At 35.1% G+C, this 17631-nt stretch overlaps 1 protein-coding gene across 5 annotated transcripts in view; it reads left to right on the top strand.

Moving 5' to 3' along the window:
• Window positions 1–17631, top strand: part of FGD4 (FYVE, RhoGEF and PH domain containing 4) — a 292080-nt gene that overhangs the window by 213016 nt on the left and 61433 nt on the right. For 3 of the 5 annotated variants that reach the window (XM_074194756.1, XM_074194758.1, XM_074194759.1), the window contains 5 exons: window positions 2251–2396; window positions 4056–4212; window positions 9424–9562; window positions 13251–13309; window positions 13705–13851. In XM_074194756.1, coding sequence (XP_074050857.1) covers window positions 2251–2396; window positions 4056–4212; window positions 9424–9562; window positions 13251–13309; window positions 13705–13851 — 648 coding nt within the window. The remainder of the gene's footprint in view (window positions 1–2250; window positions 2397–4055; window positions 4213–9423; window positions 9563–13250; window positions 13310–13704; window positions 13852–17631) is intronic. The other 2 variants (XM_074194760.1, XM_074194757.1) reach the window with 2 other exon arrangements.

The raw sequence follows: 17631 nt of genomic DNA, 5'->3' as shown, positions 1-17631 counted from the left end.
CATTCATGCATTTCTATGTCTATATACAATCAAAATAGCTTTAAGATAGAAATTAAAGCATTTTATAAAGTAAAATAAGAGTGTCAAAAAAATTTTAGGGCATGGTATAGACTTAAAGATGACCATAGAATCATAGATTTAGACTTAGAAAACACCATAAGATACATTTGCTCTCACCCTCTCATTTCTCAGATAAGGAAACTGAGGTTCAAAGCAGTTAAGACTTTTCTCATAATTTTGATAGGAAAACAGAATATTTTTGCTTCAATATTCACTGTCTCCTGAAGACAGGTATCTCTGGAGCTGTCTAGATAAGGCTCATTTCCTTAATATTTCTTTTGTCTTTGTAGTAAACCAAATTTCTATTATATTGGCCAAAATAAGGACTTTTTGTAATCCTTCAAATAAATGCTATTTTTTTTAAGTTTTTGCAAGCCAGTGGGGTTAAGTGGCTTGCCCAAGGCCACACAGGTGGCCAGATAAGTGTCTGAGTCCAGATTTGAACTCAGGTACTCCTGACTACAGGGCCGGTACTCTATCTAGTGTGCCACCTAGCCACCCCTAAATGCTGGGTTGTTGTTGTTGTTTTTTTTTTTTTTTTTGCAAGGCAGTGGGGTTAAGCGGCTTGCCCAAGGTCACACAGCTAGGTAATTATTAAGTGTCTGAGGCTGGATTTGAACTCAGGTACTCCTGACTCCAAGGCCAGTGCTCTATCCACTGTGCAACCTAGCTGCCCCTAAATGCTGTTTTCTTAAAGAATTCTAACAAGAATAATTGTATGGCAATTAGAAATCATTTTAGCTTATTTTATTCTTAAGTATTCTTTTGGCATTTGACTTTCTCCCCACAGCTACAAATTGTATATTTATATTCTTAACTATATTTAATGAGCCTGATTTTTTGGTATCATTTATTTTATTGAATTTTTTTACTTCTGTCCTGTCACTATCTATCATGCAAGTTTTTTATATAAATATTTTATTTGTTTTCCAATTATCTACAATAGTAGTTTCTACCTATCATTTTTTTGTAAAGTTTTGAATCTTAGAATTTTTCCCTCACCCTACCTTCCCTTCCCCTACCTCCCCCAGAAGGCAGCCTGATAATCTTTACATTGTTTCCATGTTATACATTGATCAAATTTGAATGTGTTGAGAGAAAAATCATATCCTTGAGAAAAAAATAAAATATTAGAGATAGAAAAATTATGTAGTACATAAAATAACTTTTTTATTGAAGGTAATAGTCTTTGGTCTTTGTTTAAACCCCACAGTTCTTTCTCTGGAGATAGATGGTATTCTTCATCACAGATAACCTAAAATTGTCCCTGATTATTGCACTGATGAATGAGCAAATCTATTAAGGTTTATCATCACCCCTATGTTGCTGTTAGGGTGTTTAGTGTTCTTCTGGTTCAGCTCATCTCGTTCAGCATCAGTTCATTCATTCATGCAAGACTTTTGCCATACATTTCCCTTTCTTTGAACTTGAAAACCTTAATTGCTATATATTGTCCAACTGGTACATATCTGTTGGAGTCCCTTAAGTCATAATTTTTTATCTCCCTAGAAAATGCAAAGATAGTGAATTTACTTGTTTAGCAATCATCTGGACACTTGTTAATGAAAAGATCTCTAGTCTATATTCATCATAATGAGTAATTAGGAGCTGCAATGACTTTAAGTACATCATAGAGTATTCATTTTTAAAATACATATACATGTAGGAATAGTTTAGAATGATATTACATTAATTAATTTGTCTATTAAAATTTGTTTAGTATTTAAAATTCCAAGTGCTAAAAATTCATTCAATATAAAATTATGAACATCTCTATGAAAGGCATTATTCAGAATACAAAGATATATAAAATATGTTCTCTTCCCTAAGGGAAGTAGAATAGGTGCACAAATTATTACATTGAAAAAATATACCATAAATTCCATATGGCATATAGTAGGCTATAAGAAAAAGGAATGGAAAAAGACCTAAAATTATAATTTATTTCAGCATATATTAAGTTTCCATTATGCACAAAGGCACTGTTTTGAGACTGAATATCATCCAGCTAATTTAGTTTTGATAATAGGTCAGATCTCATGTCTTCTGACTACCAACCATGGACTCTCCTCATTATATTAGATCAAAGTATGTACTTCAAAACATAAAATCATAATTAAGTCCTTTAATTGTGTTTTGAAAAGGGTTTTTTAAGCATTCAGAAATGCTTCTTCTGATCTTTTACTTCAGATATTTTATTCCAAACTATTGGAAGAAGCTAATCGAGGCTCATTTCCAGCAGAAATGGTGAACAAGATATTTTCTAATATTTCATCAATAAACGCATTCCACAGTAAATTCCTTTTGCCAGAGCTGGAGAAACGAATGCAGGAATGGTAAGAAAAAACAATTTTTAAATAATGGGTCTAAGGGATAAGAGAACTATCCATGCTACTACAATATAGAATGTTTTCTTTGCCAAACCAGGCAATACTTCAGCAAACTCTATATTTTCTGTGGTGAAGTTCTAGGATTTGCCAAACTTATTTTCTGCCCCTTGATTCATTCCTATATTTAATTATCTCAGATATTCTAGGATGATTTAGGAATATGTTTGTATTTTTCCTTATTAATAAAATTTCAACAAATCTCTCATCATATAAGATCAGACTCCCAATTAAAAATTAATAAACAGAAGAAATCTCTTTTTCCATTAACAATTGCTCACATCTCTTTATATTATCACCACTTACTGAATCTCCTAGAATTAATAAAATAGTGCTTACTGACTGTGTGATTTATTAATAGTAAAATCAATCTTATCATAGTGGCATCAGTTCTTTATATCCTTGTTTACATGTGGGGGAAAAAAATCACACCCAGAGTCACTCGAAACTATCACTGTTTAATTGCAGTTTTTTCTTATTCTTTTTCTAACTTTTGAAAACTAGCCTCGCCATTTAACCTTCTATTTTAAGAACCCTCAAGATTCTCAGGTGTCTCTTCCCTGTAATTCTCTTCAACTTTTTCTGTAAGATAAAGGACAAAGTAGTTCTGTAAAGTTCTGTAAAAGAGCTGTGTGATTCCACCTTCTGATTCTCTCAGTCTCTCCAACCAAGATGTCCCTTGGGCTTCTATTCCTCTCTTTTTTCAGATCATGAGAACAAGAAAGAAGTTTTGCCTACTTTTCTTGTTTTGTCTTTTTCCATAGTTTTTGACCGAGTGCTTTATGGACAGAATTAATAGTAAGTGTTTAACAACCAGCTATCATATAAAAAGAATATACACATCACACTTTTAAGTTTCATCTGCATTATTATTAATTTTTTCACATTTTGTTAAATTATAGATAATTAGCAAAACAATAAATCAAGTCCTGATTTGTAGGGTTTGTTGATTTCCTAGGAAAAGCTGAAGGGAAGGGAACAAGCCTTTACATTGTACCTTCCATGTGCCAGGTACTATGCCAATTAAGCTCTTTAACAAAAAATTTCACTTTTTAAATTTCTCAATTGAAGTTAGCCTGTACTAACCAACCCCAGCACTCTCCTGTTTATGGTTCAGTAATAAAAATACATGCTGTCCTTGACTCCATAGAGAAAGTTATAAGTATGTCAACACTTATAATCTAAAACCTAACTTATTCAATGAGATTTGTAGCTCCTGATTCCTGTGATCATAAAGAGACATTAAGAATTTCTATATAACCTCTGTAGGGAGGGAACTATGTATGTTTTACCCAGAAAGTTCTGGTAAATAATAGCAAATTTGTGTATTTATTGAAGGTGTTGCTGCCTCTATTCTCTAGCTGCTTTTAGATTAGAAGAAACAAGACTGATTGGAATTTTAAGGTCTCTGATGAGATCTTTACACCCTTGATTCTTTAAAATATCAGTCAAATTCTTAAGGATGTATGACCTGAGGTCACTTTCTACTCCCTGAGGTTCAGTAGTTTTCAGTAGCTTTAGAGAAGAAAAGAATGACTTCCCTAAAATTTTGTTAATTGCTCAAAATATACCAGGGTTTAATAATCCATTTACTACTTTGTTCTACAGGGAAACCACTCCTAGAATTGGTGACATCCTACAGAAGTTGGCTCCTTTCCTCAAAATGTATGGAGAATATGTAAAAGGTTTTGATAATGCTATGGAATTAGTTAAAACCATGACTGACCGGATACCTCAATTTAAATCAGTAATTGAGGAAATTCAGGTAATAGCGTTGTCATATCTATTAAAAAATTTTTATTATAGAGGACTGTTTAAAAAGGGGGAAGTTTCTTTTCAGCTATATAATTTTATGAACCTTTTTCCATTTCCCCAAAGGATGTGGGGTCCAAAATTGTCCAATCTGGAAGAAAAACCACTGAGAGCCCCAAGCCCCAAGGGTCATGGTTCCCTCTAATGAAGTGAACCTCAGATTTTCCTCATGATCTGAGATAATTCCATCACTAAGACCTGCAAAAGAGATATGAATATAGAATCTCCTTGGTTGATAGACCTTGATTTTTACCCTCCAGGAGGGTCAGGAATAACAAATTAGCTTGAGTGGTCACAAAGTGGGCAAGACAATTAACATCACTCCTAAGTGGTCATAAGATGGTCTCCTGCTCATGTTGGACAAGAGAGGGTGATCCAGAGATTCAAAAACAAATTGCAGGGGCAGCTAGGTGGCGTAGTGGATAAAGCACCAGCCCTGGAGTCAGGAGTACCTGGGTTCAAATCTGGTCTCAGATACTTAATAATTACTTAGCTGTGTGGCCTTGGGCAAGCCATTTAACCCCGTTTGCCTTGCAAAAAAAAAAATTAAAAAAACAAATTGGAGTACTTTCCATCTCATGCTATTATAAATTTAGAAATGGAATTTGAGCATAACAGGATAAAGGTATCTTTGTCAGCATTCTTGTGTCTGTACAAGTTAACTTTATAACTCATTAAACAAGTGGGACTGTCTAAATGTATATTACTGGATGAGTAATAATTGCTAATAATTATTCCCCCTTATGGAATCACATTTGACTGATTAATACTGATTGGAATGGAATAGGGATCTAAATGATTCATTTCTCTCAAAGAACTCTCAAAAATAATAGAAAATGCTTTTTGTAATCTATTCTTGTAGCAAAGAAAATTCATTTTGCTCCATTCCTTTCTTTATACATTTGCATTGTGTTTCCTCAGCAGATTCTCAGCAAATAATTTATTAAGTGTCTACTATATGCCAGGCATTATATTCTCTGAGGCCTCCCTGGTCTCTAATCTACAGGCTAGTTTATCATAATGACTGGAACATTTAAATCTTAAATGTTTTATACAGAATTAGTGGTCATAATATTATTTTTAGTCGCTTCAAAAAGACTATAAACACCTTGAGAGATTTGTTTTTGGATTTGTATTTCTAGTTTTTTACTGATTGATTGTGCAGAGTGCCATTCTTTCCTCTCTTATCAAATTTACCCTCTATCATAACAACCATAATTTCCATTTGACATTTTTATCTTTGCCTAGACTTGTTAAAAAATTTTTAAATGTCTTATTTTCTACCTGACTATAATTCTCAGCTTAATGCATGTAAAAGTATTTGTAAGCTCAAAAGTGCTATATAGGGGTAGCTAGGTGGTGCAGTGGATAAAAGCACTGGCCCTGGAGTCAGGAGTACCTGGGTTCAAATCTGGTCTCAGACACTTAATAATTACCTAGCTGTGTGGCCTTGGGCAAGCCACTTAACCCCATTTGCCTTGCAAAAACCTAATAAAAGAGCTATATAAGTATAACAATATTATTTATAACTATAAAATGGGTTTAATATATTTTTTAATTCTTTGGTGAATCTGTGATGCTGTTGAGATGTGGAATCTCTTTTCCATCTATTCATGACAATCATACATCTTCCACAAGAGTGTCCATTCAGTATAGGACAGAGGGAGTGACTATTTTTGTTAATTTTGAGGTCTGTGATTTTTCCCCCCTATCAATTTGATGTCCTTTCTGAGAACTGATCACTCTTTGCCATCAAAATTTTGTCATCTGCAACAGAGACTTTTCTCTAGTCTACGTTCTCTTCACATCTCTTTTTTTTTTCTCTAGTACTAGTTCTACCTGGATTGTGAATACTGGATTGTTGTGAATAGATCCCAATGGAATCTACCTTCACTAATTGAGAAAAAGTTTATTATAGAAATATTAACAGATATTTTCCATTTTTGTCTACTTTGTAGTTTTATTAGCAACTGAAGAATGATGTTAGTTGGGTCTTTGTTCTATAAACTCTTTTCTATCAATTGTTTTTCCTTACACTGCTGCTTGTTTCATAAGGTGCATAAACAAGTTATATATGATCTGATTTTCAAGGTTTTTCCTTGATTGAGGGAACTCTCAAATAAGAAACTTTCTCAACCAATACAAATCAGCATATGTTCATTCTACAATAGTATTACAGTTGTAGTACTTGGAGTACTTGGAGTTTAATTGATGATACTATTGTGATAGTATGTGTCAGAGGCAAGACTTGAATCCAGGTTTTCTTGGCTCAAAGACCAGCTCTCCACTATGTCTCCCATATATGCTGTTGTTTTCAAAAAAATTTTTAGCTTAGATTCATCTAATTCTTTTTTTGTTGTTGTTTAATGAATGTATGATCATTAGTATCTTCCTAAGTCTGTTCCTGAAGTAAAAATAATAAAAAAATTACCCAAAAAACTGCCCAAAGACACAATAGGAAAAGCAACTTTATGTAATATAAAGAGGAAGAGATGAGAGATTATGAATCTGTCTTTTAAAGAAATAGGTAAGAAAGAAGGGAAACTTTGAATATAAATATTTTTAAAAGTCTTATTACAAGTCCCAAAAAGTACTTTGCTAATGAATAGATGAGTGAAAAATATAAGTAGACTACACTAAAAAAGTACTTACTATGTATACTTTATTAAGTGCTGGAAATTCTAAAAAATATAAGATAGTTTTTTATCTCAATGAGTTTGTTTTAAAGGAGAAGACTATATACATAGTAATACCTATGTATTGGATGAATGTGAATATATGAATACTATCTATATTGAATATATATGAACACATTGGGGAGAGAGTTTTAGGTGCAAGTTAGAAGGAAAAGACCTGTGGGCATCTTGCAGAGCAGATGTAATGCATCTGTTTTAATATTATTTCCACCAATAAAACCTATCATTTCTGGCATTAAATCTGTTGATGGTGCCAAAGGACTTGGGTGGAAGGAATTTTCTTTCCTAAGTCTTCAGTAGCTGTGGCTACTGAGGACACAGGAATTGCCATGCTTGAAGAAGGAATTTCCAGGTGGATTCTTCATAAGGCTTTACTGAAGAGATTGAGTTGAAAGCAGGGCCTGTACTCTAAGGGGCTACTGTTATTCCTTGGGAATAGTCTTGAGTCTTGGGACTTATTTGGAGTCTGAAGAGAGGTGGTAGTCATAGTAATGGAAGTGGTTTGATTTGCTAAATAGTCCACCTTTTGCCTCTCCCTCAGCTCACTTTTGTAGGAAAAAGGGTTTTTTTAATTTTTTTTTTTGTACTTCGCCTAAAGTAGATCTCTGGAATTATTTATTCTTATTTACTTTACATTCCCCTTCCCTTGTTTACCTGACTGACTTTATCCTCAGTTTCCTGAATTGTATAATGGAGAAGAGGGAACTAAGTAATCTCTAAAATCTTTTCTACTCTGTGACCTAATGACTTCCTATGTTATTCATATGGTTGTGTGAAAACTTTGAAATTATCTCAGGTAAACCTTTTTTTTTCATTGCTAACTCTAACTGGTAAAAAAAATAAGATAACATAGCTCTTCCTTAAGAAAGAGTAATTTATTTCCATCCTTTTAGATTCTAGGAAGGTTAAAGGGTTTGTCTGACAAATGTGTTGTCAGATGAATTATGGATTTAGATATTACAGTACAGGAATCAGTTTAAGTTCAAGAGCAGTGACATTTATAGAAATTATAAAATTGTTTCTACTCAGTTCAGCAAAAAAAAAGTTAGCACTATAGGTATACTATAAAGCTCATTAAGGAATAATTCCTTTCGATTACATTAAATTAAAAAGCTTTTGTACAGACAAAACCACTTTCACCAGTATCAAAAGAAATGTAGTAAACTGGAAACAATCTTTACAACTAATATTTCTGACAAAGGACTCATTTCTAAAATATATAGAGAACTGAGTCGTATTTTTAAGAAAAAGTCATTCCCCTCACAAATGTTCAAAGGATATGCAAAGACAATTTACAGATGAGGAAATCAAAGTGATCCATAGTCATATGAAAAATTGCTCTAAATCATTACTTATTAGAGAAATGCAAATTAAAGCTACTCTGAGGTACCACCTCACACCTCTCAGACTGGCCAATATGACCAGAAAGGATAATGATCATTGTTGGAAGGGTTGTGGGAAATCTGGAACACTATTACATTGTTGATGGAGCTGTGAACTCATCCAACCTTTCTGGAGACCAATTTGAAACTACGCACAGAGGGCAACAAAAATGTGCATATTTGATCCAGCAATACCACTACTGGGTCTATACCTTAAAGAGATGGCGGAAAAGGGTAAAAACATCACTTGTACGAAAATATTCATAGCAATACTGCTTGTGGTGGCAAAGAATTGGAAATCAAGTAAATGACCTTTAATTGGTGAATGGCTTAGCAAACTGTGGTATATGTATGTCATGGAACACTATTGTTCTATTAGAAACCAGGAGGGATGGGAATTCAGGAAAGCCTGGAGGGATTTGCATGAACTGATGCTGAGCGAGATGAGCAGAACCAGAAAAACACTGTACACTCTAACAGCAACATGGGGGTGATTATCAACCTTGATGGACTTGCTCATTCCATCAGTGCAACAATCAGGGACAATTTTGGGCTGTCTGCAATGGACAGTACCATATATTTCCAGAGAAAATGTATACAGCATTTCAAACTGTGGAGTTTGAACAAAAACCAAGGATTATTACTTTTAATTTAGAAAAAATACTGATAACTTATTGTCTGATCTTGCTATCTCTTATACTTTGTTTCTTCCTTATGATTTCTCTCTCATCACACTCAGTTTGGATCAATGTATACCATGGAAACAGTAAACACTGACAAATTGCCTTTAGTGGGGGGTAGGGGGAGGGAAATAAGATTAGGGGAAAAATTGTAAAACTCAAAATAAGATCTTTAATTTAAAAGTTGTAAAAAAAGGGGAGAAATTCCTTGCTAAAAAGCTCTGGAAAATAATTTAATAATGATTTGCCTTACTGGTTGCCAGTAATTCTAATTTTGAAAATTTCACTTTGTCTCCTCTTTTGCCTATGTTATTGCTACAAATTAAAACCTTTCTCATAGTAACTTATCTTAAATTAAATGAGTGGAAAAAAAAAGTTTTCTTTAAAGTAACTTTTCTCTCTCCAGAAACAAAAGATTTGTGGTAATCTAACTCTACAGCATCACATGCTAGAACCTGTGCAGCGAATTCCTCGATATGAGCTGCTTCTTAAAGACTATCTAAGGAAATTGCCTCCTAATTCCCTAGACTGGAATGATGCTAAAAGTAAGTACTCATTTTTTTCCTTGATAGAATAACTATTTAGCCCAATTTTACAGTAGCCTCCCATATGTAATAGTTATAGAACAGAGAACAGGATAAAATAGAAATTATTTCAGCAAAACTTGAATTAGCATATGACATTTTGCTAGAATCATAAGAAGAGGAAAAAAATCATATTATTTGTGCTAATTTCATACTTTCATAGTAGCTATAAATTTTTAAGTGAGAGCCCCACCCAAAACAGTACTTCCATTCCCACCCCCTTTTCCCCCCACCCCCCTTTTTTAAAGAAATGATAATTGACTCAGTTATTGGGGGGTGGAGCCAAGATGGTGACATGAAGGGATCCAGTCTTAGGAGCTCTCTGATAAAAACTCATAAACTAAGGACTCTAACTAAACTTTCGAGAGACAGAACCCACAAAGGGACCCAATGAGGCAGTTCTCCTACTCAAGGTAACCTGGAAAAGAGCAGAAAGGCTCTGCTCCCCAGGGCCGGAGGGGCGGCCTGCCAGAGGGGTGGCCCGCCAGAGCGAAAGAACTTCAGCCTCCCGGAGGCAGCCCCAGGGTGCTGGGAGCCTGAGCTCACAGCAGCAGGGGAGTCTCCTGAGCTGCACCCCAGGGAGCACTGGCACAAAGTGGGGGAACAGCGGGGGACCTCTGCCAGAGCAAGCACATGGAGCCCAGCCCTCAGGGCACACAGCCAGCAGCCTGGTCTTTCAGCAGCCTAGATCCCTAAACAGAAGCAGGTAGAGCCTGTAAGCAGGAGCCCCCAGGGCATGAGCACATTGAGCTGAGGGAGGGAAGTGAAGAGAGACTGCAGAGCTCTGTCCTCTGCCCCTGGAACAGGACTCTGGGGCTCTGACCACATTCAGATCCTGATCGCAGTCTAGGCCCCCCTATAGAACAGCAGCCCCCCCCACCTCAGCCCTGTGGCAGAGGGGGGCGCTTATGGTCATTGACAGACCAGGAGGAAGGACAGAAACTCACACACTGAGACCCTTGTGGGAGTGTCCCAAAAGCTCAGGAAGCACCCCCAAAAAAACAGGCTTAGGCTGGGAAAATGAACAAAGAAACAAGAGGAAGACCATTGAGAAATATTTTGCAAATGAGCCCAAGAAGGATCAAAATACTCAGTCTGAAGATGAGGAAGCACAAGCTCCTGCATCTAAAGACTCCAAGAAAAACAGAAATTGGGCTCAGGCTATGATAGAGCTCAAAAAAGACTTTGAAGATCAAATGAGGGAGTTGGAAGAAAAACTGGGAAAAGAAAGGAGAGAGATGCAGGAAAAACATGAAAATGAAGTCAGCAGCATAGTCAAGGAAATCCAAAAAATGCTGAAGAAAATAGCATGCTAAAAAACAGCTTAGGTCAAATGGATAAAACAGTTCAAAAAGTTATTGAGGAGAAGAATGCTTTAAAAAGCAAAATTGGCCAGATGGAAAAAGAGATAAGAAAACTCTCTGAGGAGAATAAATCCTTTAGACAAAGAATAGAATTCAGGGAGATTGATGAATTTAACAGAAATCAGGAATCAATACTTCAAAACCAAAAAAAAAGAAAAATTAGAAGAAAATGTGAAATATCTCATTGAAAAAACAACTGATATGGAAAACAGACTTAGGAAAGATAATTTGAAAATTATTGGAATACCTGAAAGTAATGATCAGGAAAAGAGCCTTGACATCATTTTCAAAGAATTACTACAGGAGAATTGCCCTGATATTCTAGAAGCAGAGGGCAAACTAGAAATGGAGAGAATCTACCAATCCCCCCAAGAAAGAGATCCCAAAAAACCAACTCCCAGGATTATTATAGCCAAGTTCCAGAACTCTCAAGTCAAAGAGAAAATATTACAAGCAGCCAGAAGGACACAGTTCAAATATCGTTGGAGCTGCAGTCAGAATCATACAGGACTTAGCAGCAACTACATTGGAAGCTCGTAGGGCTTGGAATACAATATACTGGAAAGCAAAAGAGCTTAGAATGCAGCCAAGAATGAATTACCCAGAAAGGCTGAATGTCCTCTTCCAGGGAAAAAGATGGACTTTCAATGAACCAGGGGAATTTCAAAGGTTCCTTTTGGAATGGCCAGAGCTGAACAGAAGGTTTGATCTTCAGATACAGGACTCAGGTGAAGCATGGAGATTGGAGGAGAGGGGGAAATATGAGGGACTTAATGAGGATGAACTGCATTATAGAAAAATAATACTGATAATATTCATATGAACCATCTCAGTTAATGGAACAGGTAGAGGGAGCTTTTATAGTTGAAGCACAGGAGAAAGCTGAATTCGAAGATAAATTATGGTGTAAAAATGGAGTCAATAAGAAAAAAAGGGAAATGGAATGGGAGAAAGAAAAAGGGGAGGGGGAATAGTCCAAGCTATTTCACGTAATGAGATTTTTTTTTTATTACAATGAGCTATTGCAATGATATGGAAGGGGGGGAGGCAAGGGGGAATGAGGGAATCTTTGCTTTCATCAGAGGTGGCTAGGAGAGGAAACAGCAAATATACTCAATGGGGTATAGACAACTGGAGTAAGAAGGAGGGGGGGAGCAGGGGGAAGGGGTGGGGATATGAATAAAGGAGGAGAGGATGGACCATGGGGGGGGGCATTGGTCAGATATAACACATTTTCTTTTTTTACTTCTTGCAAGGGGCTGGGATTGGATGGCCTGCCCAGGACCATAGGGCCAGGTGTATTCTGGGCCTAAGGGGTGGTATGGGGGCTAAAGGCTTCTTGGCCCCAGGACCAGGGATCTGTCTGCTGTGCCACTCAGCTACCCTACAGCAGAGTCAGAGTGAAAGGAGAGAGAAAATATAGTACATGGTAGTGGAGAAATAAGAAAGGAGGGAGTTGCAATCAGCAATGGCAACGTTGGAAAAATATGGAAGTAACTTTTGTGATGGACTTATAAAGAATGTGATCCACTCACGACAGAGTTGATGGTGTTGGAACAAAGACTGAAACACATTTTTTGTTATTATTATTTGGGGGAGGGTGCAGGGCAAATGGGGCTGGGTGGCCTGCCTGGGGCCACATAGCAGGGTGATCATTGGGTGTCTGGGGCCGGATTCGGACCCAGGTGCTCCTGGCTCAAGGGCCAATGCTCTGTCTGCCACCCAGCCACCCCTACTATTATTACTATTTTATTTTATTTTGGGTCTTTTTTTTTCTTCTTTTTGGTTTTTGCAGGGCAGTGGGGATCAGGTGGCTTGCATGTCACATGGCTGGATGATTATTGGGTTTACAAGGCTGGATGTGGACTCGGTTGCTTGTGGCTCCGGGGCTGGTGCTTCGTCCGTTGCACCACCTGGCCATACCTACAATTATTACTATTATTTTTTTTTAATTTTAATTTTTTTTCTCCCCCTTTACTTTTTTGCCCAAGCAAGTCTATCTATATTCATGGGGGGAGGGGTATTTTGTTTACTTGTAAACAAGTATATTTTATTAATGTAAAGAAAAACATTTGTACAAAGTGAGAATAAAAAATAAATTAAAAAAAAAGAAATGATAATTAGAACTTGATTCCCAATTAAATAAAACCCTGTGATCTGGGAGCTTCGATGTATCAATTTAGTCCCAAATACTTTCCTGTTGTATTTTATGTACTAGTCAACAATGCAAATTATGAGGAGGAACAAGACATTTATGGTTTTTCTGATTTTCTTTCTACATATAGAATCACTTGAAATCATCTCTACTGCAGCAAGCCATTCCAATAGTGCAATTCGGAAAATGGTAAGTGGTTTTGAGAGGAAAGAGAAGGCCAATTAATGAATTACTTGTACTTTAGCCTTCCATAGGGTTCAATTCCTATGAAAGCAACTTGGTTTATCAGACAAGTTGAAAAACATTGGCCACATTTTTCATTATTGCTTTCGGTTATATTTATTGTCACAGGGAAAATTCTTTCTTAGTACTGTTGTATCATAGAACTTGAGAACTCCTAAATACCCAAGTTCTTCCCTGTTCTCCCAAGCTTTATATGTAGTTTTTATTTTACTAGCTTGTTTATTTACTATTGAATGAATATTTCTTAAACTTACATTTCGATAATAATATGAGTTATTTGAATACCAAACTGAATAATAATGCTATTTTAAAAGTTTTCATTTATTCTTTGACTTCACTAGGAGAATCTTAAAAAGTTGTTAGAGGTTTATGAGATGCTAGGAGAAGAGGAAGACATTGTTAATCCCTCAAATGAACTCATACGTGAAGGACAGATCCTTAAACTTGCTGCTCGAAACACATCATCTCAAGAACGTTATCTTTTTCTAGTAAGTATCATGATGTTTATGGAGCATTGAGGAGCATTGAAATTCTCAGGCACATATTAGGAAATTAGAATTCTTGCTTTCAAAAAAATTATATTAATATGTTTTTCTTTACATTTTGAGAAAATCAAGTGGTTTAAATAAGTGCTTTCCTAAGAAACTGGAGTTTATTCCCTAATCTTAGAAACTTTTCTAATTAGCTGTTTGCGTAGTTTTTTATGAAAATCTTTCTAATATGGATTCTTTAATTCCTTTAAAAATCTTCTGAAAAATAATTTAACCTTTACTTAAGATTCATTCTTATCACGATAATTATTAGTTAGATGTATGAACTGCTTTTTGATTTTGACTTAAATGGTTTTATTTGTGTAAAATAATTTTAATTTTAAATAATATTGTCTGTTTTGTCTATCCATTGTCTGGCTATGAATGTTTTCTACCCAAAATTTTATTTACATTTAAATTTAATTTTTTATGTTTTAAATTTGTGATAAATTCTAATCTAGTTTTCATCAAACATTATCTGACTTTTTCCAACACTTTTTTTTTCAAATAAAAACTCCTTTCCTCTGTAGTTTGTGGTACTAAGTTCATCAAATGCTAGAGTTTTATGTTCATTACTTATTTCTAAGTCTCATTTATCTAATCTGTTCCATTTATTTGTTTTAGACAGTTACTGATTTCTTAGTTCAAGATATAGCAATCTGAGTTTACTTTTCCTTCCTTTCTAGTTTTTGCTTCATATCTTTTTTATTCTAGGTCATAAATAGATATAGCTTAGGGTAGTCCTGCTCATCATTAGATTGAGACACTCCTGGATCATAAAATGCAATAAAAACAACTTAGGATAAGTAATGAAGGTCATTGTTTGAGCCCAGACTTTTAGAATGTTTATAAATAGCTCTATTCTATTCTCTTCCTCCCCCCCCCCCACCCCACTGATTTTTTTTTTTTTGTGTGTGTCTGCCAGAGGCCATTATTTTCTTCAGGGCTGTGGAAATTACATTCCACAATAGCTCACCATTGTTTTTGTTCAGTTATATCAGTTATGAACATACTGTCCATAAGGTTTTCTTGACAAAGGTACTGGATTAATACAAACTGAAGTTAAGTGATTTGTCCAAGGTCACCCAGCTAGTAAGTGTTTGAGACCAGACTTGAACTCAGATTTGTCTGACTTTTCCCACAGATCTCTATCCACTGAGTACACTCCTGCTCATGTTGGACAAGAGAGGGTGATCCAGAGATTCAAAAACAAATTGCAGGGGCAGCTAGGTGGCGTAGTGGATAAAGCACCAGCCCTGGAGTCAGGAGTACCTGGGTTCAAATCTGGTCTCAGATACTTAATAATTACTTAGCTGTGTGGCCTTGGGCAAGCCATTTAACCCCGTTTGCCTTGCAAAAAAAAAAATTAAAAAAACAAATTGGAGTACTTTCCATCTCATGCTATTATAAATTTAGAAATGGAATTTGAGCATAACAGGATAAAGGTATCTTTGTCAGCATTCTTGTGTCTGTACAAGTTAACTTTATAACTCATTAAACAAGTGGGACTGTCTAAATGTATATTACTGGATGAGTAATAATTGCTAATAATTATTCCCCCTTATGGAATCACATTTGACTGATTAATACTGATTGGAATGGAATAGGGATCTAAATGATTCATTTCTCTCAAAGAACTCTCAAAAATAATAGAAAATGCTTTTTGTAATCTATTCTTGTAGCAAAGAAAATTCATTTTGCTCCATTCCTTTCTTTATACATTTGCATTGTGTTTCCTCAGCAGATTCTCAGCAAATAATTTATTAAGTGTCTACTATATGCCAGGCATTATATTCTCTGAGGCCTCCCTGGTCTCTAATCTACAGGCTAGTTTATCATAATGACTGGAACATTTAAATCTTAAATGTTTTATACAGAATTAGTGGTCATAATATTATTTTTAGTCGCTTCAAAAAGACTATAAACACCTTGAGAGATTTGTTTTTGGATTTGTATTTCTAGTTTTTACTGATTGATTGTGCAGAGTGCCATTCTTTCCTCTCTTATCAAATTTACCCTCTATCATAACAACCATAATTTCCATTTGACATTTTTATCTTTGCCTAGACTTGTTAAAAAATTTTTAAATGTCTTATTTTCTACCTGACTATAATTCTCAGCTTAATGCATGTAAAAGTATTTGTAAGCTCAAAAGTGCTATATAGGGGTAGCTAGGTGGTGCAGTGGATAAAAGCACTGGCCCTGGAGTCAGGAGTACCTGGGTTCAAATCTGGTCTCAGACACTTAATAATTACCTAGCTGTGTGGCCTTGGGCAAGCCACTTAACCCCATTTGCCTTGCAAAAACCTAAATAAAAGAGCTATATAAGTATAACAATATTATTTATAACTATAAAATGGGTTTAATATATTTTTTAATTCTTTGGTGAATCTGTGATGCTGTTGAGATGTGGAATCTCTTTTCCATCTATTCATGACAATCATACATCTTCCACAAGAGTGTCCATTCAGTATAGGACAGAGGGAGTGACTATTTTTGTTAATTTTGAGGTCTGTGATTTTTCCCCCCTATCAATTTGATGTCCTTTCTGAGAACTGATCACTCTTTGCCATCAAAATTTTGTCATCTGCAACAGAGACTTTTCTCTAGTCTACGTTCTCTTCACATCTCTTTTTTTTTTCTCTAGTACTAGTTCTACCTGGATTGTGAATACTGGATTGTTGTGAATAGATCCCAATGGAATCTACCTTCACTAATTGAGAAAAAGTTTATTATAGAAATATTAACAGATATTTTCCATTTTTGTCTACTTTGTAGTTTTATTAGCAACTGAAGAATGATGTTAGTTGGGTCTTTGTTCTATAAACTCTTTTCTATCAATTGTTTTTCCTTACACTGCTGCTTGTTTCATAAGGTGCATAAACAAGTTATATATGATCTGATTTTCAAGGTTTTTCCTTGATTGAGGGAACTCTCAAATAAGAAACTTTCTCAACCAATACAAATCAGCATATGTTCATTCTACAATAGTATTACAGTTGTAGTACTTGGAGTACTTGGAGTTTAATTGATGATACTATTGTGATAGTATGTGTCAGAGGCAAGACTTGAATCCAGGTTTTCTTGGCTCAAAGACCAGCTCTCCACTATGTCTCCCATATATGCTGTTGTTTTCAAAAAAATTTTTAGCTTAGATTCATCTAATTCTTTTTTTGTTGTTGTTTAATGAATGTATGATCATTAGTATCTTCCTAAGTCTGTTCCTGAAGTAAAAATAATAAAAAAATTACCCAAAAAACTGCCCAAAGACACAATAGGAAAAGCAACTTTATGTAATATAAAGAGGAAGAGATGAGAGATTATGAATCTGTCTTTTAAAGAAATAGGTAAGAAAGAAGGGAAACTTTGAATATAAATATTTTTAAAGTCTTATTACAAGTCCCAAAAAGTACTTTGCTAATGAATAGATGAGTGAAAAATATAAGTAGACTACACTAAAAAAGTACTTACTATGTATACTTTATTAAGTGCTGGAAATTCTAAAAAATATAAGATAGTTTTTTATCTCAATGAGTTTGTTTTAAAGGAGAAGACTATATACATAGTAATACCTATGTATTGGATGAATGTGAATATATGAATACTATCTATATTGAATATATATGAACACATTGGGGAGAGAGTTTTAAGGTGCAAGTTAGAAGGAAAAGACCTGTGGGCATCTTGCAGAGCAGATGTAATGCATCTGTTTTAATATTATTTCCACCAATAAAACCT

This window comes from Macrotis lagotis, chromosome 7 (genome assembly GCF_037893015.1).
Source record: "Macrotis lagotis isolate mMagLag1 chromosome 7, bilby.v1.9.chrom.fasta, whole genome shotgun sequence".
In the NCBI taxonomy this organism is placed as follows: domain Eukaryota; kingdom Metazoa; phylum Chordata; class Mammalia; order Peramelemorphia; family Peramelidae; genus Macrotis; species Macrotis lagotis.
The sequence above is the reverse complement of the archived record's forward strand: the minus strand, read 5'-3'. Positions and strand labels throughout refer to the sequence as shown.